The 27,797-nt window shown below is 37.6% G+C and overlaps 3 protein-coding genes across 11 annotated transcripts in view; 2 read left to right on the forward strand and 1 right to left on the reverse strand.

Annotated features, from left to right (window-relative positions):
• The first annotated feature begins 1,339 nt into the window (after positions 1-1,339).
• On the forward strand, positions 1,340-13,742 carry LOC6585833. Of its 3 annotated transcripts, none has more exons than XM_044007054.1 (13): positions 1,340-1,476; positions 4,665-4,709; positions 4,934-5,257; positions 6,450-6,542; positions 6,726-6,871; positions 10,772-10,828; positions 10,938-11,047; positions 11,466-12,110; positions 12,196-12,335; positions 12,393-12,893; positions 13,137-13,282; positions 13,338-13,419; positions 13,487-13,742. In XM_044007054.1, the coding sequence occupies exons 2-13, from the start codon at positions 4,695-4,697 to the stop codon at positions 13,487-13,489; spliced, it is 2,262 nt and encodes a 753-aa protein (XP_043862989.1). In that variant the 5' UTR covers positions 1,340-1,476; positions 4,665-4,694; the 3' UTR covers positions 13,490-13,742. The 3 variants fall into 3 exon arrangements, with proteins under 3 accessions (XP_043862989.1, XP_032588808.2, XP_043862991.1); XM_032732917.2 differs by having other exon boundaries at positions 6,450-6,500; XM_044007056.1 differs by lacking the exons at positions 1,340-1,476; positions 4,665-4,709; positions 4,934-5,257; ... (1 more) ...; positions 6,726-6,871; positions 10,772-10,828 and adding an exon at positions 10,829-10,869.
• LOC6585834 (phosphatidylinositol 5-phosphate 4-kinase type-2 alpha) lies at positions 13,732-16,682 on the reverse strand. Of its 2 annotated transcripts, none has more exons than XM_002011423.4 (10): positions 16,552-16,682; positions 15,826-15,986; positions 15,639-15,736; positions 15,318-15,567; positions 15,117-15,247; positions 14,884-15,052; positions 14,257-14,408; positions 14,091-14,185; positions 13,966-14,030; positions 13,732-13,906 (listed from the first exon to the last, which is right to left on the reverse strand). In XM_002011423.4, the coding sequence occupies exons 2-10, from the start codon at positions 15,961-15,963 to the stop codon at positions 13,790-13,792; spliced, it is 1,215 nt and encodes a 404-aa protein (XP_002011459.1). In that variant the 5' UTR covers positions 15,964-15,986; positions 16,552-16,682; the 3' UTR covers positions 13,732-13,789. The 2 variants fall into 2 exon arrangements, with proteins under 2 accessions (XP_002011459.1, XP_015016284.1); XM_015160798.3 differs by having other exon boundaries at positions 16,481-16,682.
• Positions 16,683-17,224: 542 nt separating this feature from the next.
• LOC6585835 (transcription factor E3) overlaps positions 17,225-27,797 on the forward strand; it is a 33,733-nt gene continuing 23,160 nt past the window's right edge. For 2 of the 6 annotated variants that reach the window (XM_032733064.2, XM_044007173.1), the window contains exons 1-4: positions 24,873-25,457; positions 25,621-25,996; positions 26,398-26,517; positions 26,581-27,000. In XM_032733064.2, the coding sequence (XP_032588955.1) occupies positions 24,940-25,457; positions 25,621-25,996; positions 26,398-26,517; positions 26,581-27,000 (1,434 nt within the window). In that variant the 5' untranslated portion in view covers positions 24,873-24,939. Of the gene's footprint in view, positions 17,640-24,871; positions 25,458-25,620; positions 25,997-26,397; positions 26,518-26,580; positions 27,001-27,797 lie in introns of those variants that run through there. The other 4 variants (XM_002011424.4, XM_015160804.3, XM_015160803.3 and 1 more) reach the window with 4 other exon arrangements.

A 27,797-nucleotide genomic window follows, 5' to 3' on the forward strand; every position in this document is an offset into this window, starting at 1 on the left:
ACGTATAAATATTTAATATTGATAAAGAAAAATAGAATATTTCAATGTTTAATAAAGTGTTAATATTAATATAATTACAGAATAATATAAATAATTACATATATTATCAAACTTTTTGTTAACAAACTACTTGTGCACAAAAGTGATAAAAGGTAAGTACGAACCTAAACAAATAAGAAGGCTCTAGTCGAGACTGCTCGACTAGGAGATACCCTGAAGCCTCCAAGCTGATAATTTAATCATTCTGCACTTCTTTTATGCACACATTCATACACATGCATCCGCACGTAGGTATAAGCACGCGCTCTGCTAACTTTGCACTAAGCAGCGACTGCGCTTGGGCTGCGTTGCAGTGTGGGCAATATTTTGAGAATTTATTTGTTGAATAATTTCTGTTATTATTAATTAATTAATTACCCTCTAAGCTGATATTTTACTCATTCTGCTCTTTTTTATGCATACACACGCATCCACACGCACGAATATCACGCGCTCTGCTGACTACGCAGTTAGCAGCGATAGCGCTTGGGCTGCGCTGCATTGTGGGCAATATTATGAGAATTTTGTAATTGAATAATTTCTCTTGTAGTAAGATTATCTTAATGAAACTTTTAGAGCGTGATCATATGGTTAAAATACATATGTGCAGAAGTCTCTAGTACTTGAAATACGTTTTTTACAAATGGGGGGCCAAGGGGGCGTGGTATCCCAGATCTGTGAATTACAAAATCCATTAACTTTAAATTTCTCTAGCTCTTATATCTTCTGAGATCGGCTTGCACATACGGACGGACAGTCGGACAGGGCTATATCGAATCAGCTCGTCGTCCTGTTTAAGAATATGTATACTTTATGGGGTCGGCGTTGATTCCTTCTGCCTGTTACATACTTTTCACAAAACCATTATACCCGGATTTCCCATTTTCAATAGGTTCAGGGTATAACAAACTGTCAGTTGAAGTTGTAAATGTCAGTTGAATTTGTGAGTTTGTACGTCTGAAAAGAGTGATTTACCGTAAGAACGCGTCTTGCACACACGCGCTTATATGCCCTGATGATTATATACAATGATCCTCTGATTTTGTATTTTCAATGAATTCACGGTATATAAACTATATTATATATATTTAACGGGTAAGCAAACATAAAAAATACCAAGTGTATACCATTTTCCGTACTAAAGTAAAACATATTTTAGATTTCCTTTTCAGAATTTAAGGGAACACTATTGAAAGCTCTCATTATATATATAGATGTACATATGTATATGTAACCATAGAGCAGTGGGAAAGCTTCAAAAATGCGATCTATGCTACCTTGAATTCAGTACTCATTTTTTCCGGTCAGTCGTCTCTTTGATTTTGAAGAAGAAAGATCAGATCAGTAAAAAATTAAAAAATAAAAATACAAAAACTTCATATTGATTTGAGAAAGTATATCTGCTTAACGTCGAATAAGTGCATTATAAATAAATAGGTAATAAAGTTAAATAATAAAAGCATACATATTCATATGGGCAGACATATGTACCGTTGGGGCTGATATTGATATTTAAGTATACAGATTAATATTTTAACTTAAATATATCTGAACAATATTTGTAATATATTGTGTACAAAAGATTGCACAGAATATTTGAAAAGATGCTGACGCATCTAACCTCCTGCCCGCCACTTTAAGCTCATCAATAACATACTTTGTCTACCCCCATTTTTCTCTATTTTTCTACATGATCACCTATTCTTTATTCGGTAATTTACAAGTGTGTGTCATTGATGTAGCCACACGCACAGACACCCACATTAACAAGAGCGCATATGTGCATACATATATATTGTGTGTCCGAATTCCGGACGAAATCGTATTTTTATACAGTCACATGTATGCACACACACACGGATAGATATACATATTTAGAAGTGCATTTAGGTCTCAGGTAGATATTCATACGAGTTCATAGGTATAGATACATGTATGTATATTCGTACATCGTCTGAAAAAAATACGGAAAAATATGGTTCGACTTCATTTATTTGGGAAAATAATATTCCTTTAGCTGTTATGTTATGTTTTAAAAAACTTCACGCGATGTGAAGAGAGTATATAGGCTATATACAATGTCTGAGTGGCTGCTAAGCTAAATACTTAAATTTGATATTCTTTAAGACAATGGACCAATATCTAGATTATTGTCTATTGGCCCACAATTTGACAGTTAATTCCTTTTTGAGACTGTTAAAATGAACCTTACTGACACTTTACATTGTAGTATAGCATAGCAAATTGAAGATACATATGTAGAAGTGTTGCCAAATCAGTTTTTTTCCTGACAAATCTGGCTTTTTTGACAATCCAATTGCGGCAAAAATTCCAAAACAGCTGGCAGCGGGAATTCTGGATTTTTGAAAAATAATTTGCTTTATTTCCGCTTTTTTATAATCAGAGTAGTTCTTCGTATTTTGTAGGGATAACTCGTATGTAGAATAAAGTTTTGTTCATTGTAGTTGAATTAAAACTAAATAGTTCATTAGGTCCATTTTCTATGAATGAACCAATGGAAAATGATTTATATTTGATTCAATTGATCTTATTCTGAGCAATATTATTAAACTTTGTGAATTTTTGTAAACAAAACGTAAAAATTTTCTAACAAAGCTTATAAGGCAATTAAAAAGAAGGTATGCAAATAATTTGAATGCATGTAGTACAAGAATTTATGTTTCAACAAAATATGAATATTGAACGACAATATAAAAATATTCACCTAATAGTGGCAAATACTAAATAAACTACAAAGTTTTGGGTTGATAAGGATGCCTATAAGGATTCGGGAGGAAATAAATGTCGGCGAATAATTTTGTTGGTCACTGTATATACATATGTATGTATGTGCATATGTATATTCTTTTTGTGCAAGTCAATTAATAAGTTGGTTTGAATTTTTAGCTCTAATACTGTAAAAAATAAAGCTTGTCTCGATATGTACGTTTGTATGTATGTATATGTAATTGTTGGCTATTTCTTTAAACAATCCAAAAGTAACGTAACTGTAAAATTTGAATGCTTTCAAAAAGATGAGAATTACAGGGTAGCAATTATTTTTCGATCGACTGAGGAGGCTATCAGTAACTACCAAAAATTTAGAAGATACCGTTTTCCCCGATTTGCCATGCCCCATATCATTTCTGGCATACCGTAAAATGCATTTCCCGATTTCCGGATCGAATTTTAACACTATAATTCGATGGTATATTTATTTGTAGATTTATTGACAAAGCGTGAGTCAAACTTAGGTAAAACTAAAGCTATAACTGTATAGCCAAACAGTACAGGATATTATTATTATTATATATACATAGTATATATATATTTTACTGGCCAGTCCGGCCAGCTATTCCCCAATTCAGATCAAAATATGGTCAATGACTAGGAGATCCCCTGAACCCTTCGAGCAACTGATATTTCAATAATTATATAATTCACAGAGGTATACGCACACACGGATAAACCCGCACTGTTTGCAGTGGTGGCTTACTATGGGAACATAATTGTTCAATAACTTTTCTTGTGGATGTACTTTGTTCAAGAAACTTTAACATTATGATTATAGCATGGATATGCATGCATTTGCCAAAGCACAGTCTCTAGTATTTGAAATACGTCTTTTACAAATATGTGGGTCAGTGGATGGATATAGGGGTGGGGGGTAAATTTTAACAAAAACCGAAATTGTATAAAATGCATATAAGTATACATACATTTAAAATTTAAAGACTCTAGCTTTAAAGATGTAGGAGATATCATTTTAAAATCGATAAACAAGTAAGAAGGCTCTAGTCGAGACTGCTCGACTAGGAGATACCCTCTAAGCTGATATTCTACTTATTCTGCACTTCTTTTATGAACACAAGCATCCACACTCACGTATAATCACGCGCTCTGCTGACTGCGCAGATAGCAGCGACACCGCTTGACAGCGTTGCAGTGTGGGCAATATTATGAGAATTTAATTGTTGAATAGTTTCTTTTGTAGATGGACTATCTTTATGAAACTTTTAATGCGTGATCATATGGTTAAAATTTGTGTACATTCCAAAGCACATGTAGTACTTGAAATACGTTTCATTTTAATTGTTGGCGAAGGGGGCGTGGTATCCAAAATCTGTAAACTACAAAATCTTGATTTCGATAAACTGTATATACACAGTACATCTGAAGTCTTTAGGCTGAAAAAACGAAATCAATTTTTCGAATATTCTCGATAAAAAAGTTATTGGATGAGCTATCGAAAAAAAAAGATAAACTTTTACTGCGTATGGTACACACGAGTATGCATGAACCCATTTATCAATGGGAAATCTGGGCATAATGGTTTTGTTGAAATGGGTGTAACAGGAAGAAGGAGGCGTGGCAGACCCCACATAGTATATATATTCTTGATCAGGGCGACAAGCTGAGGCGATTTAGCCCTGTCTGTCTGTCCCTATGTTTCAACGTCGTCGCGTGTTCTTTGGTTAGTGCTTGTACTCAGACTCAGCTCGTCGCCCTAATCAAGAATATATATGTATGTATATATACATTTTAACAAACCCTTTTCACTGCCGATTTTCGCCGATTAATTCCCTATTTGTTTATTAACTTTTATCATCCTTTTGAATTTAAAGGTTCACTGTGGTATAGTCCTGCCTGTCAAAATGGATTCGAAAAAGGTAAGTTTATCACATATGTATGTATGTATATGGTATACCCATTTGGTAGCCTTGTGAACTCTGAAATGACTATATTTCAACGAAGCCTGCATGATTACTATAATACTGAAACAACAAAAAATATTTGTGCTCTAGTTGATTTAGATTTGAAGCTCTCTTATATTGTTTCCACATTTGAATTTACCTTGAAAAAATAACACAAATCTCTACAATATTCTATATAGATGAAGACCGTCATTAACGCCGAAGAAGAACATTTGGTATCGAAATCAATCAAAACAACAACAAAATCAGTTAAAAAGCTTTCGACAACCAATTCGAAAATTGAGAAAATTGCGGATAAAGAAATTGTGGACTTGGAAGTTAATACTAATTCAATTTTGGAGAGTATTTCGAAAAGCGGCCCAACAGTCGAGCCGAAATTGCCAATCGATGTTAATAATTTATCAGTTAATAATGCAGACGATTCAATTGTTCCATTGCAAAAGAAAAAGAATAAATCCAAGAAATCGAAGAAATGCGAATACGATGATCAAAATATATCTGTGGTAAGTATAAATAGTAGAAAAGTAAAAGTTACACAAGCGTCGAGAATGCTCTACTAGGAGATCCCCTTTACCCTTTATTCTGTGATTCTTTTATGCACACATAAAAAAACACATTCACACATCCGTACTCTTACAATGGCGTGATAGACCCCATAAAAAGTATATATTCTTAATGAGGGACGAGCTGAATCAACATAGCCAAACCCGCCTGTCGGTCCGCATGTATACTTGTGTATACCATACGCATTACAAGTTTATCATATTTTTTCGATAACTCATCCCATTTCTTTTTTATCGGCCATAATCGATCAATTGATTACGTTTGTTAAGCGTAATTTAAATTCTGTAAGAACTATACACTTCATATTTACTGTGTATATACATTTGATGAATACGAAGGTTTTGTAATTTACAGATTTTAGATGGCGGATTTTAGACGGCCCTATTTCTAAAACACCTATCTTAAATACTAGAGACTTGTACTAGAATATAATAGTCACGTTTTGAAAGATCCATTAAGATAGTCGCAGTCTCGATTTCATTTTCATCGAGAATAATCGACAAGTTTATGTCGTTTTTTTTCAGCGTAATTTTAATACTATTTGATCTGGATACTACTGGGAAGTTTTGTAATTCACAAATTTTGAATACCACGCTCCCTTCGTCCAATTTGTAAAAAACGTATACACACATTTAAACATTATGACCACGTTCTGAAGGTTTCGTGGAGATAGTCCCACCACAAAGTAAATGAATACAAGTAAATTCTCATAATATTACCTGCGCTACAGCACAAGTGCAGTCACTGCTTACTGCGCAGTTAGCAAAGTGCGTGTATGTGTGCATGTGATTTTTTGTGTGTATTATAGTATAGGGTATCTTCTAGTCGAGCAGTCTCGACTGGAGCACGTGGATGACGTGGTATCCAACATTAAAAAATTAAAAAAAACCTTTGTATTTGTCAAACGCATCTACACAGTAAATCTGAAGTCTCAAGGTCTTACAGCATTCAAGTTACGCTAAAAAACTAAAACAAATTATTGTTAGAGTCCGAGTAGATTGTCTGGGCTCAGCGTATACATCTGAGCTCAGGCTCCTAGTCGGGCATCACCGACTGGAATTTTTTGTTGTATATAGAGATGATTCTCACTTTAGTGATTAATGATTATTCTTATTTTTTAATATATTTTAGAGGAGCAGTTTTAACAAATTTGATGCCCTTCAGAAGCGAAATTTAATTCATGTACGTTCAAGTGATTCAAGTAAAGCTCAACAAATCTTCAGTGTAAGCGAATCATTAATTAATCCAAACATTTCATTGAGTCATGATTAAAATGTAATCAATTCAGTCATACTCAAACATTATAATCAGATGGACATATACATGTGTTTTATCTTTACTACTAATTTATTTATCTATTTCGGTCCACCTCTTTCCATTGTTATTTATTATGTAATTTGTTTGTAGAATCTGAAAGATGAGCAGCAGACCGATTGCAAACTGTGTTCAAAGCCGGTCTATAAAATGGAGGAAGTTATTGTTCAGTTCAAGTCGGACAAATCTATCTACCATAAATTCTGCTTGCGATGCAAAGATTGCGGCAGACAATTAAAGTACGTACTTAAAGCCTATGTCTAAAATTTCAAACGCTTCATGAACACACACGCACCTTGACAACCCGCTAAACATTAAATAAGACATTGACACAGCGTTAGACGTATTTATCGAAAACACGAAAGAAGCAGCCACTCACATACTTCTGCCAGTCATCGCTTACCGTCTTAAGTCAATAAATTCTCCACTTGGACTAGAAATTGGAATATAGGCAGATCACACAAAACTTCTCAAATGTCTTTTCACGAAAAGACATAAACCTGTCCACAAATTTGCATAGACGGACTCCCCATCACTTACTGTAGACTCTAAAATAAATTGGCGAAAGCGCACTCAAAACTTTATAGATACTATTAACATGAGACTCATCTCGTGAAAATCCACTTGCGCAATCACTGACCTTTAATATTCTTCAGCCTTCCACATACAGGCTAAAAAGAACTCAACTTAAACATCTACAAGACATTATTCCCTTGCGGTTTCGCCGCATTCGTCTTTAAGCAATAGTTCCATTCATCTAGCTCACACCAACCTACACTAACATTTTTTATAACATCGTTCACACTAACTTTTTCAAAATATCAATGTGAATTTTCGCCATTAAGAGGTTTTATAGAAAATCTATAATTGAATATTGAACAGCATACTCAAAGTAGCAGACTACTCTTTTTATACCCTGAACCCATTTTCAATGGGGAATCAGGGTATAATGGTTTTGTTGAAATGTATGTAACAGGCAGAAGGAGGCCTAGCAGATCCCATAAAGTATATATATTCTTGATCAGGGCGACGAGCTGAGTTGATTTGGCCCTGTCCGTCTGTCTGTCCGTCCGTCTGTCCGTATGTATGAACGCGTCGATTTCAGCAGATATAAGAGCTAGACTTCAAATTTTTTTTAAATGTCCGTATTTACAGCGCGGATATCGATAAAATACCTTATCGAAAATCAGTTATAAAATTATATATCTTACATCTTTTAATACAATTTCGGTTTTTGTTGAAATCTACCCCACCCCTATATCCACCCCCTCACCCTCACCTTTGTAAAGGGCGTATTTCAAATACTAGAGACTTGTGTTTTGGCAAATGCATGTTATAATCATAATCTGAAAGTTTCATGAAGAAAGTACATCCACAAAAAAGTGTGCGCGATGCTTGCAGGACTGCCGTAAAGCATTGCTTCGCAAGCACTATGCGCTACCTTAGCCTGGTACAGCTCGTCTTCTCATTCGCTCGACTCTGCGCAGCTCCATCATCACTGTGGCCGCGAAGGTGCTTGTTAGTTCCCAAGCTTCCTCCGATTCCAGCATGGCGTTGACTATGTTGTCCGCTCTGATGGAGCGGCCCAGTGCCTCTTCTAGACGACGCCTCTCCTCCAGGAACCGTCCACATACGAAAAGGATGTGGTTGGCGTCTTCCACAAGCCCTCGCCCGCACCAGGGGCACTCGTCAGATTCCTCGTGGCCAAAGCGCTTCAAATAGCTCCGAAAGCATCCATGTCCCGAGAGGATCTGCGTAAGGTAGAAGTTTACCTCGCCGTGTTTGCGGTCGACCCATGGTTCAAGCTCCGGGATGAGCTTGTGCGTCCACCGCCCTTTAGCTGAGCTATTCCACTTTCTTTGCCATCGTGCAATGCTGTTCGCCCTGATAGCGTTGAGTCGCACAGGCGCGTGCGCATTCCACTCCACGGCTTCGGCGACCATGTACTCCAGTAGTACCATACCAGCTATGACGAGCGCCGCGTCATCGGAGATAGTCCTGAAAGCGCAGCTGACTCTGATTGCGCTCAGTCTGTAGATCGCGCAAATGCCCCGGCTGTAGCTCGGCGTTGCCATCGCTCTTGCCTATATTGGCGCAGCATAGAGGATGACGGACCTAATGACGCTCATTAGAAGAAGACGTCGTTGCTGTTTAGGTCCCCGCGTGTTAAGCATAATTCTCGAGAGAGCTCTACAAGAATCAGCTGCCTTTTTATGCACATACTCTAAGTGCTCGCGGAAAGTTAATCTTGTGTCTATCATGACACCAAGATACTTTATCGCCCTCTTTGACGCAATGGTGACGCTGCCGATCTTTATATTAGCAGTTTCCACTCTTTTGCGACTGCTGACTAGGACAACTTCAGTTTTGTGTGCCGCTAGCTCGAGCCCAGCTCCAGTCAACCAGCTTCGTATGCGATTGATACTTTCGCTGCACATATCCTCTGTATCTTTGAGCTCCTTTCCTATGGCTACGACAGCTACATCATCAGCAAAGCCAATGGTGTGCGCACCTGCTGGTAGTTCCAAGCGCAGTACGCCGTCGTACATGATATTCCATAGGAGAGGCCCCAGCACTGAGCCTTGGGGTACTCCAGCTGACACTGTATGAGTTTGGGGACCCTCACTCGTATTGTATACCAGTGTTCTTCCTCTGAAGTAACTCTTTATTGTTTCTTTAAGATATTTAGGGATATTATATTGTGACAGCGCATTCAGTATCATATCCCAACTAGCTGTATTGAAGGCATTCTTTACGTCCAGAGTCGCAATAATGCAGTATTGCTTCGTCCCATGCTTCCATCTTGTGCCATGGATGGCGGAAGTGGCCAGACCAACAACTTTGTTTAGCGCATCCGTTGTTGACCGGGCCTTCCGGAATCCAAATTGATTTGGTGACAGGCCTCCGGCGCTAGTAATCGCAGTCTCCAGTCTAGAGCAGATCAATTTCTCAAACACCTTTCCCATGGTGTCTAAGAGACAGATCGGTCTGTATGAAGATGGCTCATCTGGTGGTTTGCCAGCCTTGGGTAGCAACACCAGGTTCTGGGCTTTCCATTTTGCCGGGAACGTCTCTTGAATTAGACATTCGTTGAATGCGAACGTACTAGGGTGCAAGGTGAGGGCTAGCTTTAGCGCACGATTTGGGATCCCGTCCGGCCCTGGAGCAGTGTTGATTCTAAGACCCCGGAGAGTTACTATGATTTCTTCCTCTGTGACTAAAACAATTTCAGTGCTCGTTGAGCCCTGATCAGCAGACTCGGACTCAGGGGCGTGAATGGAGCTTAAACTTTCTGGAAAGAGCGTTTCCACAATCGATTTAAGCTCCAGACGATCCGTAGGCTGCACCTGTCTACCTGCGTATAGTCTTTTAACTACTATCTTATATGCCCTGCCCCAAGGGTCATATTCGGCTGAGTCGCACAACTCTAAAAAGCATTCTCTTTTGCTTGCCCGAATGGCCCTCTTCAACTGTCTTCTAGCTGCCTGGTAAGCTAATTGTTTCTAAAAAGTATCTAGCCGATACGCCTCCCTCCAAAAGGTTGACGCCCTGGCAGGTGGCTCACCTATTGTGAATAGAAGTGCCGTATGATCGCTGCCCGTATAGCTATCGCAATGGCTCCATGTTGCTCCCCGAAAGAGGGATGAAGTGACAAAAGTAATGTCGATAACAGATCCGTATCCCGCCCGACTGAAGGTGTACTCGTGGCCAGTGTTGAGCAGTGCAACATCTAGTGTCGCGAAGATCTCCAGTAGGATACGACCTCTGGCATTTGTTGTGAGGCTACCCCATTCTAACGCCCATGAGTTAAAATCTCCAGCTATAATGGCCTTCCGTGTGTATGCGTGTGTGTGTGTGTGTGTTTGTCTACGTGCGTGTGTCTTGTGTAAGCTGATATACTCGAAAAATGAATACTCGAACGAAAGAAGGTAAGGCGCATACAACGCGACCATTTCGTTTGCGTGTTTGTCTAATACAGTCGAGTCCCGATAATTGGAAATGGCAAAGGCATTTTTTTTATTTACACAGAAATATTTAAATTATCGTGAACTATTTTTATTTATAGATTTATTCTTAGAGTATCGATTATTATCGATATATCTGCTTAACAAATAATGTTTTATTTACACACTCTGCAGGTTCGATAATTATCAGAGTCACGAAGGAGATCTGTACTGCAATGTACATTTTAAACAGTAAGTACTTACCCGATGTTTCTTATAATATATGCACACATGTATGTATGTATATAGTATATACTATATTCGCAAAACTCATTCGTAAATCTACTATCAAATTCCACAGACTCTTTGCACCTAAGGTCGTTGAGCAGGTCGAAGAAACAAAGCAATGCAAAACTGAGTTAATTATTCGTGAAAGCCAACCAATTGAACTTCCTCCGGATGTTATTCGTGGTGAGTTAAGAAAGAGTGTATCATCTTTTGGTACTCGTTTACGAAGAACAGAGATTATCATTTAGCTTCATGTACATTTAAAAATTTTAATTTTTGCTTTATTTTGGATATTAATAAGTTGTATAAATCCAAGCTAATTTGCAAAAATAGACAATATATGCATGAGTTTGCATTTTGCCGAAGGTGAAACATTTTCAATAGAATTTTGTTGGTAAACAAATTTTTCGAGTATCGTTTTCTGAACTCACGCCCCAAATCATTATATGTCCTTCAGTTTAAGAGCTAGAAAGTATTTGAGTTACTGGTACATCTCTTTGGGGGCGTGGCATATCCATAAATGCGCTGTTATTTTCAGATTTTTAGAGCATAAAATGTAAATCCCTTCATTTAATCAAATTTTTTTATTCATGTATGTAAGCATCGGATAAGCCCGACCTGGGGCTTGATGAACTGCATCAATTAAACGTTCGTTCGAGATTTGAACTATTTGAGAATGTGGATCAAAATAAGCTTAGAGAGGACCAACTGATACTGAACCAACGTCCTGTGATTAAGCGCAGCAAGTCAGTTCTTGCGAAGTATCGACCAAATGATGTAGATATTAGATGCGAAGCATCGAACGAAAGCGGTGATGAACCAGCAGAAGAAAATGAGGATGCGGACTTAATTCGCTCGAAAAAAAACACTCGAAAGGAGCGGCCTATTGGTCTGGGCGATGCCATGAATGACATCAAGACTAGATTCGAAAAGGGTACAGTGCAGTCCAAGGAAGAACGCCGTGAAGAACGAAAGCTGGAAATCCAAAACATACGCTCTCGCCTCTTCATGGGCAAACAGGCAAAAATCAAAGAAATGTATCAACAGGCAGTCGCCGAATCCGAACAGGCTATCACATCCGCCGGTAAGCAACCGGATGTTGAGATTGGCGGAGCAGCTCGTTCCATTAAGGAGCGATTCGAAAAAGGAGAAATGTTTCACGACAAGGACAATGAGTCTAAAACATCCAATTGCAGTCATGGTCATGGCTCAGGGCTGGCGGAGGATGCTGATGTTTTTGAATCTGGTAAAAGAAGAGTAAAGAACAATAAATAAGGGAAAATATTTAATCATACATAAACATTTATCATACATTTTTATTACTTAATCAGCTATAAGTAAAAAGTCACGCAGCATCTTCATGGAACTAGACGCGAACGTGGCGTCGAGTCCGCATGCCAAATGCGATTTTCAAAGAAGTCGACCCATCCATATTAACAAATGCCAGAGTCAAAATCAATTGCTTGCCGAGGTTAGTATGAATGAGTTTAATTAAATTATATAACGTATGTTTTCGTATATATACTAGAACTCTGACATAGATGTGGTTAAATGTGATGCAAAAGCGGAGGATATCAAAGTGACTACAGCCGAGCTAAGCCAGAAGTTTAAATTTTTCGAAACGTATCGCCCTAAGGATGGAGAGAAGCGTCAGTTCCGTATAACACCACCTCGCGAAGGTGTAGTTAAAATGCCATCGGTCGATTCCGAAACTGATTCCGAGTCGGGCAAACAGAATTTTCACGATAATGTGCTACAAAAAACACAGACCACTTCCACAATGCTGAACAAGTTTCGAGAAATGGAGCAAAATAAATCGATTAATTCTAACTGCAAGAGTCCCAGGCCTCTAAAATGTTTCACGCCTCCGCCAGCAGGAGATAGGCAGAACTTTAATGATAAAACCAACAGTGAAGAGGACGAGGACGAGGATGACGACGATGATGATAATGAGTCCGACGATGATGACGAAATTGATCAAGAAATTGTAAACTTAAATTCAACTAACAGAGATGAGGCGCTTAGAGAGGTAAGAGTTTATTATAAAGTCACAATTGCAGTCGATTTCATTCGATTTTACTCGCTAACGGTTCGAGAACGGCTATATTTATTACAAAATAGATTGAGCACCAGCTGTACGACCTTTAATCATTTAATTTAAAGTCAATAATTTAAAGGTCCTCTAAATCTGTTGTGTTAAAAAGTTCACTTTATTGAAAAATCTGTGAAACTGCTTTTAATCAAAGTTAATTCTAAATTTCTATGTATAAAGGCACACAACGCAGCTCGCGCAAAGCAACTTCGCGCCAAATTTGAAAAATGGCAGGCAAACGAGATCAAGCGAGAAATAATGGAGGGCTTTGTGGACATCTACTCAGAAAAAGTTTCTGACGAGTCAACCATAGAAAGTGCCAAGGCGTAAGATTCCCTTAATATTGACAAAAATGATTTAATTTCAAATTTCAAATTACAGAATACGCGAGCGCTTCGAAAATATGAAAAATATTGAACGCAACTCAACAGTTCGACCCCGGCATCAGGTTAACCGTTTTGTAGTAAGTATTTCTCACAATATTTTTCTATAGACGTTAATGACATTTCTTTTTTTTTTTTCAATTTTAGTAATGATTTTTTTTTTCGCCACTGGATACACATATGAATTCGGATTAAAATGAAATAACCTAATGGTTGTATTTACCCAATAATTATATTCTATTGATACACTGAATTATAGCAGTAATAGAATGAAATATGGCATATGGGAACAGAAACACTTAAGCTTATAAATTATTTCCGAACATATTCATAAGCATTATCTAAGATATGAGATATTCGAAGAGCACATGTTATAATAATATAACAATCTATTTTAAATGTTTACATGGGTTTATTTTTAATATATAATGACAAATACAGTTAAATATCTTATTCTATAGCTTTATCCATAAATTCCAGGAATCTTTTGGCATATTGTTCAGGATCACAAGTCGATATTCCATCAACATTACTACCATATTTAACTGTTTTTGCCGCTTTCGCTGCCTAAAATAAACAAAAGGAATCACTTAACATTATAAAAGTAAATATAAATATAGATATACCTGTTTTTTTACTCCATATTGTGTTAAAACATCGATAATAGCTATAAAATAGATTTCTCGCCTCTCTAAAATTAAATTTTGTGGTGTTATATTAAATGTTTTTGAAATACATCTGTATAAATAACCTTCAATACTTGGAATGGCGTAAATGTCAACTTCATAAACAACTTCCTTATATTGTGCACCTCTTGGCGAATCGGGTGGTGTATTGTACGTCCAGCTTTAAATAGTGTTTATATAGTTTATAGTTTATTTACCATTTTGTTAAATTTTATGTTATTTATGATTTACCGTTCACCACTATCGCACTCTTCGCTCTCACTGTTTTCGCTACGCCCGGTTGCCAACGCGCTATCTCCTTGTACAGCCTCTTCCTCAGCCCGCACACAATCATGAATACCAACCAATAAAGAGTAATCCATTATATGTAACTTGGTTAACAACTGTTAACAGTATACGTAAATTAAACAGTGGAGTATAAGTAGAGCAGCGATCACATGTAAAGAAATATCAATATGTACTTAGGATATCTTTTTGTAAAAGACATATATGAATACACATACATAGAAGGTTAAAATACGATTAAATATACTTAATGTATATTTAAATTTGAAGTTTAGTTGATACATTTTAAGCTAAAATTGGTCAAGTCAATTTGTGCTATGTGCAGGCAGAAGAGACCTAACAGGATATCAAAATTAAGAGCACATGTGTGAAATTTGTGTAATCTAGATAATGTGTTTCATCTTATAATGATTCAAAAAATTCCAAAAAGCTGACCAGAATTTAGATCAGATCTATTCACTTTCTGCTTGGTCAGTATTCCGTTAGTCATTTCACTTCTCAACCTTGTTAAACCAATGGGTTCTACTTTAAAATCACAAATATAAGTAAATATGTAAAGGTTTGATTTCTTACATCAATATCATTGTTTAGAGTATCCAACAATTTTTTCTTAGGTTCCTCTCCAATCTCCAATTTGACTTTTTGCTTTATAAAGTCGTTGTCCTTATATGTAGGTAAAAGCTTTTCAAGCTCTTTTTCTGAAGCCTCGCGATCTACAGTACTACCTTTTAAATCAAATTTTCTATGGAATAACAAATAATGGAATGAAAATTAATAATTTCTTTTAAGAAATATTGCGTTCATACTTATGTATGGTCAACTGAGAGCTGAAAACATTCCTCATTACAACAAAATAATACTGGACGCTCTCCACAGTAATTCGGTACATGCCCAAATATTGTGGCAAAAGTGTTTTTCCATGTCTCTCTACAACATACTGAGAACACAATTCAATGAAAATTTTAATTAAATGTATCTGAATTGCATTTTAAAGCATTTGGACTCACTGGATGATAATGTTTGAGAAAGGCATGCATGCGTTCAATTTCCTCGGATGTAAGACTCTTAATTATAAAGAATTTATCGTAGCTCTCATAAAATTGTGCACCTGACTTGCCCGATGAGTCGATGCCCAATGGCTGCGACCTAGTCAAAGATTCGCGATAATCAACGTCGTCAACTCCAAATCGCTCACGTAAATTGCGGAATACAAGGGGACAATACTCCTTCACCTTGAAATGTGACGGCATATTCTCTCTAAATAATAAATAAAAGAGGAAATTATAATTTTCCCGCTTTCTAATGGATTATCTGGTAGTACTTCTTACTTGTTGAATAAATGATTGTCGACTTTTATTTTCGAGTACGCACGAAAATCATCTGGCAGCAACATTACTGGTATGTTGACATGACTTAACTCGTTTATCTAGAATTTGATGGATATTATGAATAACGTGGGATACTATCTGCATATATTCATATGTGTGGATAAATAATATTTGCGACGGAACTTACTGTATGGTTGATGCCCCACATAAAAACGCTAAGAATGGGCTCATTAGCACGAAATAGCTTTACTTTTTGGTGTTTTACTCTGAAATGCTTCTTCTTCAAAATACGCGGTTGCGATGTTGATGAGATTTTTTTGTCCATTTTTCCCACTGGAGTTATTTTCGCTGTATTTTCCAAAAATGTATAATTTATTAAGTCAGTAGTAAGACTAATTAACATATATAAGTATAAATATACATGAATTCACTAGTAAACATTAACATGTATCAACGCATAATAAAAATGCAATTTACGTACATGTACATATGTATTTTTGTATATTTAGGAAACGAATGCACTAAAGATTTAATATAATTTTGAACTTTTACCCTATGGACATATGCATGGAAATAGAGTATGTTTAATTTTACACACAAATTTCTTTAAAAATAAATAGTAATGTTTGATTGTGTAGCAGCAATAAATATAAAAGCCTACAAAGGTATAGATGTGTATATAGAGATATGTTGGTATGCCTTTATATATACATTTGTCGCTGCAACATATATACATATGTGTGTGTGTTTAAGCATGTATATGTTTGTGTGCACGAAGATTTAGATGTGTATGTTTTGTATGCATGCATGTATATAAATGTTTGGCTGTATGCAACACGTACGAGAACAAATCAAGTTGAAATTGTACTCCTTTCCGGTTTGGATATAAGCTTAACTAATATATCCAACTCACAATCGCATTAATATTTATTGTAAATTGCACTTGAAACTAAACAATCTTTATATTATTAAGTTTGTTCTAGCGTAGACTATTATCGGCAGCCACGGTTGTGTTTTGATACACATACAGTCGAGAGAATTCCAACGATAACTCCAAAGCAAGTTGCTAACTGTATCATTAATATATCGATATTTTAAATTGTTTTTGAATATCAAATTTTATATACAATATTTGGGGAATGACATTAATTAATAATAATAATAAACTCAAAATTAAAATAAATAATAATATTTTTATAATTTTTCTATAATTTCTTAACATAACATATATGCCTGGCTATACATTTTTTTCGTTAAAACTCTAAAATATATTGGCAGCCTAGTAATATATTAAATACTTGTTATAGGGTTTTACATCGCCCAGTGATCATCTATTACAATCAAGCATTTATCAAGGAATATCGATGTATTATAATCGAGCGGCCGTCAAGTCATAGATGCACATTTGTAGTATTTTACACGTTATTATTAAGCTCCGCCGTTAGAAATTCAGTTGTAAAAAGCAATAGAAACGACAGTAAGTAATTTAGTATTTATTATTCAATGGTAACCCAAATCATAATACTCTATCGACGAATTAAAATTCAACCCTGTATGTTTAAAGTGCCTCAAAAAAAAAAAAATATCATGCTCTTTCTCTTTTTCTCTAACGCGCACAATGGACGGCTGGCTATAAATTGAGAATTATACATGTCGATCGATTACTGGTTACTCTCTTCGAGTCCGCCTGAAGTCTCTAAGACGCGTGTAAATTTGTTCGAAAATGGGAAACGTATCCATTAGACTGATGATAACTAATTTGAATTAAGCGATCAACAGTTTATAGAACAGAAATTTGTGATCAATCAGACCTTCTGAAGCTGTTACCGTTTTGTATCTAGACATGGCGGAATCGGGGATTGACTTGGGCTTTGATTTGGAATACGACTTAAATCTCAATTTACTTAATGATAACGACTCAAATATGGACTTTTTGCATAATATGGAAAATGTCGAGTTCTATGAATTGAAGTCTACGCGGTCTCTGCGAACAGACGAAATGTAAGTAACAATGCCTAGCACTATAAGCATTAGTACATATATATGTACATATATATGTTAACAGTAGAAATTATGAATAAGCCCTCAAAAACACATGTGTATGCATAAACATGCACATATGTACATATGTATATCTGTATGTACTTACATATATAATTATGAGTGTGTTAAATTTATATTTTTCTACCTGATTAGCACTCTTTTTTATTCTTTATCTTATCGGAACTAATACAAACATGCCTGCATATTTATGCACATATGTACGTGTGTGCCTGTATGTAATCTAGTATCAACATGTGAAAGACATCGTACTCAAATATACAATATACATTATTTTATATACATATGTATACAAATACATGCATACATATGTATAATTATTTATGACGAATGTGTGATATTTCGCGATGACAATTTAAAAGAAGAGTTGAGCCACTGATAATAATTCTCTCCGATTTCGATAGATGATCAAACGAAGCTATATACGTATGTATGTGGGTACGTACATGTTCATACGCACTGGTATGTGGTGAGAACACGAATGATTAATAGAATACATATGTACATATATAAATATGTATATCGTATATATAAATATATATATCGTACCGTGATATCGTATATTCTCGAGTCATGATAGCAGAAAAAGCAGCTGTGAAGAAGATAATTCGTCCTTGTTATTAACCGAAGCTGTATCCTCGGCCATACGCACCGTCCCTAGATGAAAGCGCATTCATATATAAGCTAATACATACATATGTATATGTATATATTTGATATTTCGAACAAGTATTAAAGAAATAAATAAATTTGTTATTTGATTGAGCTTTATTTCCCTTGAACAGTTTTTAATATGTAATATAAAGCTTATGCCTGTAAAAACTAAAAAAATGCATGAATCTGTCTAAAATTTTGGAAATAGATTCATTTCATATATTTAAATAAGGAAATAAAATCATTTGTTTCGAGTTTTTGATTTTAAATTCAAGCTTTTCAGATTCTTCATGGCTTGATGCTTTTTCAGCTTTCCGTGTTGCCGGGGCTAATAATACCTCTTTCCGTCAGACTGGTAGCGATTTATTTTGGTATCATCTGACCAACTAACCCTCTTTCAATAGTATTCGGTTCGATTTGTATCGTCTCTGCAGAATTTGAGGCGAGCGAAAAGCTGTAAAAGCATTATATAGTGGAGTGTGTCTGATGGTATGGGGCTGCTTCAAATGGTGAAGCATCGATTTACTGGTTGAGATCGATGGAATTAGGATGCAGGAAGACTATCTGAATATTTTGAGGGCCCACCTATCCGATTTTGTGGATAATAGTGCGTCTCCCGAAAAAGAAGTCGTGTTTCAGCAGAACAATTTACCCACGTACAAAGCGAAAATCGTCAAGAATTGACTTGATTAAAAAATCTATGGGCTTTGGTTAAAAAAAAGGCTCTCAAAGTAAGATACTCCTCCGACTGGGATGAACGGATTTTGATGTCGGATCCAGGTGGAGTTGAGCGAAATTCCGCATGTATTAAAAATAGTACATATTTAAAAAAAAGTTTATATGTCTGAAATAATTGAATTTAGAATAAAACAAGTAAGAAGGCTCTAGTCGAGACTGCCCGACTAGGAGATATCCCGAACCCTCCACGCTGATATTCTAATCATTCTGCACTTCTATGCACGCATACACTGCTCGTCATCAGGTTAGCGCCCCCTTTTACACTCAATCTCAAAGCTGAATAAAAGCTAAACCATCAGAGCTTCATCTCTAAATTTTTATACCCTGAGCCCATTTTCAATAGGAAATCAGGGTATAATGGTTTTATTATATATATTCTTGATCAGGGCGACGAGCTGAGTCGATTTGGCCCTGTCCGTCTGTCTGTTCGTCTGTCCGTCCGTCCGTCTGTCCGTATGTTTGAACGCGTCGATTTCCGAAGATATAAGAGCTAGAGACTTCAATTTTTTTTAAAATGACCGTATATACAGCGCGGACGTCGAGTTTGCTTTTAAAATTCGATAAATCATCCCGTTATGTTTTTATCGAGTAAAAACATTCAAGTTCAAGTCAGATGCCACTATAGCTAATTGTGAATGATTTTTAATTTTTTTAAATTTCTCAAATATTCAGTATAATATGTAGATCATATGCTGAAAGTTTCATTAAATTCCATTAAGTCAAAAATTAATTAAAAATCATCAAATATTTGGCCAATTAACAAACGCACGTGCAGCAGCTACAACAGTTTTGTATACGTGTGCACACATACACTCAAACTTCTTCTAGAACATTCTTTGAATCACATCAGCTGTTAGTTTGGTTTAGTTTTGGTAGAGCAGCAGTGAATCTATTTGAGTTTTGCCATCGCCGCGTCCAGAAGTGAGGTGGCGTAGTGTGTTAGCGGCATGACGCTTGATCGAGAAGTCGCGGTTCGAATCCCGATCGGTACAGCTGATGTTAATTTTTTTCAAAAAAAAAAAGCTAGTTATTTAATTATATCTCCTACACCTTTAGAGCTAGAGCTTCCAAATTTTAAATGTAGATTTATATGTATTTTATATAATTTCGATTTTTGTTGTAATTTACTTATAATATCCTACACCTTTAGAGCTAGAGCTTCCAAATTTTAAATGTAGATTTATATGTATTTTATATAATTTCGATTTTTGTTGTAATTTACTTATAATATCCATGAATTAATATCCATTAATTAAATAACTAGCTTTCGATAAGGTTTTTGATCGATAATAAAATATCGGGAGTAGTTATCGATATATAAAGAAAAACTTGATATGCGCGTGATATACACGGACCTAGGAAAAAAAATTTCAAGACTCTACTTCTAATATCTTCTGAGATCGACGCGTTAATACATAGGGACGGACAGACAGACGGACAGGGCTAGATCGACTTAGCTCGTCGCCCTGATCAAGAATATATACCCTTTTTGAGGTCTGCCACGCCTCCTTCTGCCTGTTACATACTTTTAACAAAACCATTATACCCTGATTTCCCATTTTCAATGGGTTCAGGGTATAACAAGTAAGAAACCTCTAGTCGAGAGTGCTCGACTAGATACTACCCTAAACACAACTAATAACAAGTAAGAAAGCTATAGTCGAGACTGCTCAGACCACTCAGCAGGCAGCTTCAAGTGCCCATCCTACCGCGAGGCTGCTCGTAAAATTAAATGTTAAGGTTCCTTCAGCTTAACTTAAATCATTGTGTTGCTGCCCAAGATCTTCGAGAGCAGACCATAAAGGAAAAATGTATAGACGTAGCATTTCTCAGCGAGCCTCACCACTGTAGAACCAGCTGCCCTAGGACATGAGCAACAGATGCTAATGGCAAAGCGGTCTTGTGGGTATGTGGCAACACAACCAATGTCCTTTCGAATGTTAAGTCATTTAATGGGTTCGTACGTAGCCAATACGGTAGCCTATGGCTCTACAGTGATTTCACAACGGCGCTTGACGAGCTTGCCGAGGATGCTAGGGGTCGGAAGGCCATTATAGCAGGAGATTTTAACTCATGGGCGTTAGAATGGGGTAGCCACACAACAAATGTCAGAGGCCGTATCTTACTGGAGATTTTCGCGACACTAGATGTTGCACTGCTCAACACTGGCCACGAGTACACCTTCAGTCGGGCGGGATACGGATCTGTTATCGACATTACTTTTGTCACTTCATCCCTCTTTCGGGGAGCAACATGGAGCCATTGCGATAGCTATACGGGCAGCGATCATACGGCACTTCTATTCACAATAGGTGAGCCACCTGCCAGGGCGTCAACCTTTTGGAGGGAGGCGTATCGGCTAGATACTTTTTAGAAACAATTAGCTTACCAGGCAGCTAGAAGACAGCTGAAGAGGGCCATTCGGGCAAGCAAAAGAGAATGCTTTTTAGAGTTGTGCGACTCAGCCGAATATGACCCTTGGGGCAGGGCATATAAGATAGTAGTTAAAAGACTATACGCAGGTAGACAGGTGCAGCCTACGGATCGTCTGGAGCTTAAATCGATTGTGGAAACGCTCTTTCCAGAAAGTTTAAGCTCCATTCACGCCCCTGAGTCCGAGTCTGCTGATCAGGGCTCAACGAGCACTGAAATTGTTTTAGTCACAGAGGAAGAAATCATAGTAACTCTCCGGGGTCTTAGAACCAACACTGCTCCAGGGCCGGACGGGATCCCAAATCGTGCGCTAAAGCTAGCCCTCGCCTTGCAGCCTAGTACGTTCGCATTCAACGAATGTCTAATTCAAGACACGTTCCCGGCAAAATGGAAAGCCCAGAACCTGGTGTTGCTACCCAAGGCTGGCAAACCACCAGATGAGCCATCTTCATACAGACCGATCTGTCTCTTAGACACCATGGGAAAGGTGTTTGAGAAATTGATCTGCTTTAGACTGGAGACTGCGATTACTAGCGCCGGAGGCCTGTCACCAAATCAATTTGGATTCCGGAAGGCCCGGTCAACAACGGATGCGCTAAACAAAGTTGTTGGTCTGGCCACTTCCGCCATCCATGGCACAAGATGGAAGCATGGGACGAAGCAATACTGCATTATTGCGACTCTGGACGTAAAGAATGCCTTCAATACAGCTAGTTGGGATATGATACTGAATGCGCTGTCACAATATAATATCCCTAAATATCTTAAAGAAACAATAAAGAGTTACTTCAGAGGAAGAACACTGGTATACAATACGAGTGAGGGTCCCCAAACTCATACAGTGTCAGCTGGAGTACACCAAGGCTCAGTGCTGGGGCCTCTCCTATGGAATATCATGTACGACGGCGTACTGCGCTTGGAACTACCAGCAGGTGCGCACACCATTGGCTTTGCTGATGATGTAGCTGTCGTAGCCATAGGAAAGGAGCTCAAAGATACAGAGGATATGTGCAGCGAAAGTATCAATCGCATACGAAGCTGGTTGACTGGAACTGGGCTCGAGCTAGCGGCACACAAAACTGAAGTTGTCCTAGTCAGCAGTCGCAAAAGAGTGGAAACTGCCAATATAAAGATCGGCAGCGTCACCATTGCGTCAAAGAGGGCGATAAAGTATCTTGGTGTCATGATAGACACAAGATTAACTTTCCGCGAGCACTTAGAGTATGTGCATAAAAAGGCAGCTGATTCTTGTAGAGCTCTCTCGAGAATTATGCTTAACACGCGGGGACCTAAACAGCAACGACGTCTTCTTCTAATGAGCGTCATTAGGTCCGTCATCCTCTATGCTGCGCCAATATAGGCAAGAGCGATGGCAACGCCGAGCTACAGCCGGGGCATTTGTGCGATCTACAGACTGAGCGCAATCAGAGTTAGCTGCGCTTTCAGGACTATCTCCGATGACGCGGCGCTCGTCATAGCTGGTATGGTACTACTGGAGTACATGGTCGCCGAAGCCGTGGAGCGGAATTCGCACGCGCCTGCGCGACTCAACGCTATCAGGGCGAACAGCATTGCACGATGGCAAAGAAAGTGGAATAGCTCAGCTAAAGGGCGGTGGACGCACAAGCTCATCCCGGAGCTTGAACCATGGGTCGACCGCAAACACGGCGAGGTAAACTTCTACCTTACGCAGATCCTCTCGGGACATGGATGCTTTCGGAGCTATTTGAAGCGCTTTGGCCACGAGGAATCTGACGAGTGCCCCTGGTGCGGGCGAGGGCTTGTGGAAGACGCCAACCACATCCTTTTCGTATGTGGACGGTTCCTGGAGGAGAGGCGTCGTCTAGAAGAGGCACTGGGCCGCTCCATCAGAGCGGACAACATAGTCAACGCCATGCTGGAATCGGAGGAAGCTTGGGAACTAACAAGCACCTTCGCGGCCACAGTGATGATGGAGCTGCGCAGAGTCGAGCGAATGAGTAGACGAGCTGTACCAGGCTAAGGTAGCGCATAGTGCTTGCGAAGCAATGCTTTACTGCAGCCCCGCAAGCATCGCGCGCTATCCGAGCCACCACTCAACTTGCAATTTGTAGTATTATAAGATTGTAAATAAACGAATATAAAAAAAAAAACACACGCACGCACGCACACAGACATACATGCACACACATGCATACACACACGCATACACACACACTGTAAACAACGTCTTTGTTTTCTGAGTGCTGGATAGCTAATGCTCTCCGTATTTTATTCAAATAAAGTCTTAGCCTAAAATACATAAAGTTTACATAAAGAATTCTGTCGCTAAAAGCAGCGGCAGAATGGGAGTATATAGCATGCTGTATGTGTGTATATATGTTTGTATCCATATGCAGAAGGCATATACATTTTAGCGTTTAAGCTGCGGCGTGGACAAGAACATAACAATGCTTACGTTGCAGATCCCACGCTGCAGGCCGGTCTATACATAAGTTATGTATAGTTGTTATAATATAAATAAAGCAACAAAGTGTTGCTATGTTGTGAGCATGATACTCTTACTTATATTTCGGGCATATATCAACTTCATATATTGTATACACTACAATATTGTGAGCATATGCTTATATGTTATACAATATACTACAACACATACACACACAAACGCATACACACACACATACACAAACACATACACACACAAGCACCCACGCATAAACACGCATGGGCTGCAGTGTGCGCTTACTATGAGAACTTAATTGTTAAATAACTTTTTTGTGGACATACGATCTTTATGAAACTTTCAGATTATGATTATAACATGGATATGCATGTATTTGCTAAACCACAAGTCTCTAGTATTTTAAATACGCCATTTACAAAAGTGATGGTAAGGGGGTGGGGGGAAAATTTTAACAAAAACCGAAATTGTATAAATTGCATATGAGCATACATGAAATATCAAATTAATTTTTGTCTTCAATTTTGATGAAAATACAGATCATATAAGAGTGTATCAAAGTTACAAGTATATGCCATTTTTTAAGTACCTTACTAACTATATTCGAAAAATAAAATATGAAGCAGTCGCGATCAGTTCATTCCTTTGGAACCGAGTAATTAAAGAATAGACATTTAAGAGAAAATACCGATTTTTTTTTCAATAAGGCGCAAGTCTATACTGTAGCCAATATGATGAACCAGAGAGGAATTTTTCGTGTGTATAAAAATATCTTATATGTATACTTATTTGTGCACTATTGAATGCTATATATATGTATATATAGACATATGTATATGTGAATATACATTCTCGCGTTAAACAATTCTCTCAATTTTCCGCATTATTATTTGAACGTTCAATCGACAAGATCAAGGCCCTTTTAGATGTTGAGTAAAATAAAGGAACAGAAACCCTAAAATACTGTAGAAAATGTTTTCCTATTTTGCTAAAAAGACGATGAATAAAGTCTGTAATAAAAATAATAATGGCTCCAGTAGTTTTGTTGATGAAACACAAAACAATTTTGAGATATGTGATCAAATATTGGAGAGTAACAGAATACGAAATGAGCATGCAAAGGAAACATCGGAGGAAAGTCTACAGGAGTTTCAAGAGTTCTTAAAACGTGTTCAGACATTGCAGATGTCGCCGAGCGACGAATCACAACAACAAGAACAACAGAAGCAGCAACAGCCATTGGTATCTGATATTGAGGTCGGTGTCGAGCCAACAAATTCAATGGAACAAGATGAGATGAATGCTATATCAAGTTGCATTCAAAGAAGAATCAATGAGAAATCAACAACGAACATTCGTGTTAGTGTTGGCATTGATAAAGATTTGGAAATGATACTTGAAATGGACCCAAGCATCGTTGATTTGGGTGATATTAACCTTAAGGAACCAACAGATACTCGCGTTTTTGGCCTGCCTCCACTAACGGGTGGGTAGGTATTTATATATATATATATATATATATATATATATATATATATATATATATAGGGTTCATTGTATTTTTGACTAAGCTATTCATTCATTTATTTAAAAGATATTATATGTATAGTATATATAAATGTATTTTGATATTAAATGCTTTCTATTCATTAGACCAACTTTTAAAACTGCAATACCGACGTCTCGCACACAATTAAAGCTTCAACTCCAACGTGAACAGCAGCAGCAGGAACAGCAGCAAATACTAATGCAGCAGCAGCAGCAACAACATATGAATAGGCAGGATCAAACAATGCTTAATGCGTTCGGGATGTCCACGGCAGGCTTTCAATATGACGCAACTAGCGGCAGTAATAGAAGCAGCGACTGCGGCAGTGGTAGCCTAAATCAAAATCAGCAACAGAAACAGCATCAGCAGCATCAGAATCAGCAGCCTGGCCAGAAGGATAGGCTATCAGTATCTAGTCCTGTTGCGCTTAAGGTTCCTTTGCAGAGTATAGGCGTGGATGTGCCTCCTCAAGTACTACAGGTGAATACCTAAGCTCTAAAACTTAACAAGATACAGCTTGACCCGATATGGATTGTATCAAATAACTCCAATTTGCAAGCTGTCCAGCGTATGCTTTCAATTCAAGCATCTTGAATAAAAAGAGATGTAATAACCAGACTTAAAACTCCACATGTGTATCAAACTCTAAAATTTTCATTCATGTGGAAGGACGGACTAAACCAATATCTTCTTCGTGAACAATTATGGCAGATTAGGCATTCTCGAATTACGTGTCTAGTTTCTGATTCAAACAAAGTACATATTTTGTAACCCTTCTAATCGATGATGATGATTTAAAGGTTTTCATTGCAAAAGAAAATTACCTTTTTGATAAAGAACGTTAATAATAAAAATAGTTCATAACTTTTTCTTAACAATAGGTGAGCACCGTTCTAGAAAATCCAACGAGATATCACGTCATCCAGAAGCAAAAAAACCAAGTGAGACAGTATCTCAGTGAATCGCTCAAGCCTTCCATCTGGGAATGCCAAAATTTCAAAGTGAGTGTTATGAACTAGATAATAGTAAAGTAATGCCTTAAACTTAGTACTCTATATGCACAGAATAAAGCTGCAACTAACTCGGCTTCAACAGGCAATTTACAATGTGCTTCAGACGTGAATGACAGTAATGTTCATAACGAAAGACCAAACAGTTTCGGAGGTGGTGACACTGCTTCGAATATTATTGGCAAAACCTTAATGCATTCCGAGGAATCGGCGCTTTTGTCGCCGTTTGGTGGAAATTGTAGCTCAAGTTTTTTTGGAAATGATTTGGATGGCCAAAGTGTTAGCGATCAGCCAAAAAGTTTTTTTAACAAACCCAATTCAAATGGAAACTCATCTATAACGGGGCGAACCTCGGGAATTATCAACACCATGCGCAACTCTAACCTTTCCGGCGCAAGTACGGCGAGTCCTTTGCAATCAGTGTCAGCTCCAATGTCGCCAAGCCTGAGTTCTGTGGCAACAAGTGCATCAGAGGTGAGTTACATAGTTTAATTAACTAGATGTATCTTAGGAGAAATCGAAAGCATTTCTTATACTCATTTACGAAAGTGAAATGAGTATATTGGTTATGTACAATGTCTTTCTGGATGCTCATTTATCTGTCCGTATGACCGTCGGCGCTATTGAAGCTAGAGACTTTAAAGTATTCAAATTTTCCAGCTCCGCCCGCTAGGGGCGTAGCAAATCGGAAAATGCATTTGAAAAGCTTAAAATCAGAAATTCTGAATTATAGATCCGCGTTGACCACCCAAGATCAAAAAGCTAAGATCGACATATCTACGTCCATTCACGATTCTATAGAGATGAATGAAAAAATTATATGTCTACGCCAAATAGAGGCGTGGCAAAAATGAAGATATAGTGATTTTTCAAATGAAAAAAAGCTATGTCGGATACAAACCACAAAATTTAAAAGCTAGAACCTTCACATTTGAATAACCTGCTCTATCAAAGACCCAAAAATACAGAGATGTTATGCCTCTTGAGGGATGTGGCATATTGAAGAATACCCTGATCGATTATTACGAGCTACCACTTTTACTCAACGCTATTGCATCAAGTAGAGGTGGGCACGGACCGGGTTTTTATCGGGTACCGATGGGCACCCGCGGTTACCCGTGGGTATGGGCTGAAAAATCGAGTTTCTGGTTGGGTGCGGGCGGGTGCGGGTTACGCCGCACAACCCGTTTTACCCGAAAAATCATATTTTGGAGACCGTCAAAAGCATGATGATTGAAATTTATGATATGCAAAATAATTCAATTGAGGAC

Source organism: Drosophila mojavensis, unplaced genomic scaffold (assembly GCF_018153725.1).
Source record: "Drosophila mojavensis isolate 15081-1352.22 unplaced genomic scaffold, ASM1815372v1 contig_151, whole genome shotgun sequence".
Lineage (NCBI taxonomy): Eukaryota > Metazoa > Arthropoda > Insecta > Diptera > Drosophilidae > Drosophila > Drosophila mojavensis.

Bases quoted from the DNA above. Each gene is read 5' to 3' on its own strand.
- LOC6585833 (XM_044007054.1), top strand. The intron at 5,258-6,449 runs GTAAGTATAAAT...AATATATTTTAG, and splicing joins ATGATCAAAATATATCTGTG to AGGAGCAGTTTTAACAAATT. The intron at 12,111-12,195 runs GTAAAAGAAGAG...TTACTTAATCAG, and splicing joins TGCTGATGTTTTTGAATCTG to CTATAAGTAAAAAGTCACGC.
- LOC6585834 (XM_002011423.4), bottom strand. From the start codon at position 15,963: ATGGACAAAAAAATCTCATCAACATCGCAACCGCGTATTTTGAAGAAG. The intron at 14,409-14,883 runs GTAAGAAATCAA...TACTGTTAACAG, and splicing joins CTCTAAACAATGATATTGAT to TTGTTAACCAAGTTACATAT. The intron at 13,907-13,965 runs GTATATCTATAT...TGTTTATTTTAG, and splicing joins AATATGGAGTAAAAAAACAG to GCAGCGAAAGCGGCAAAAAC.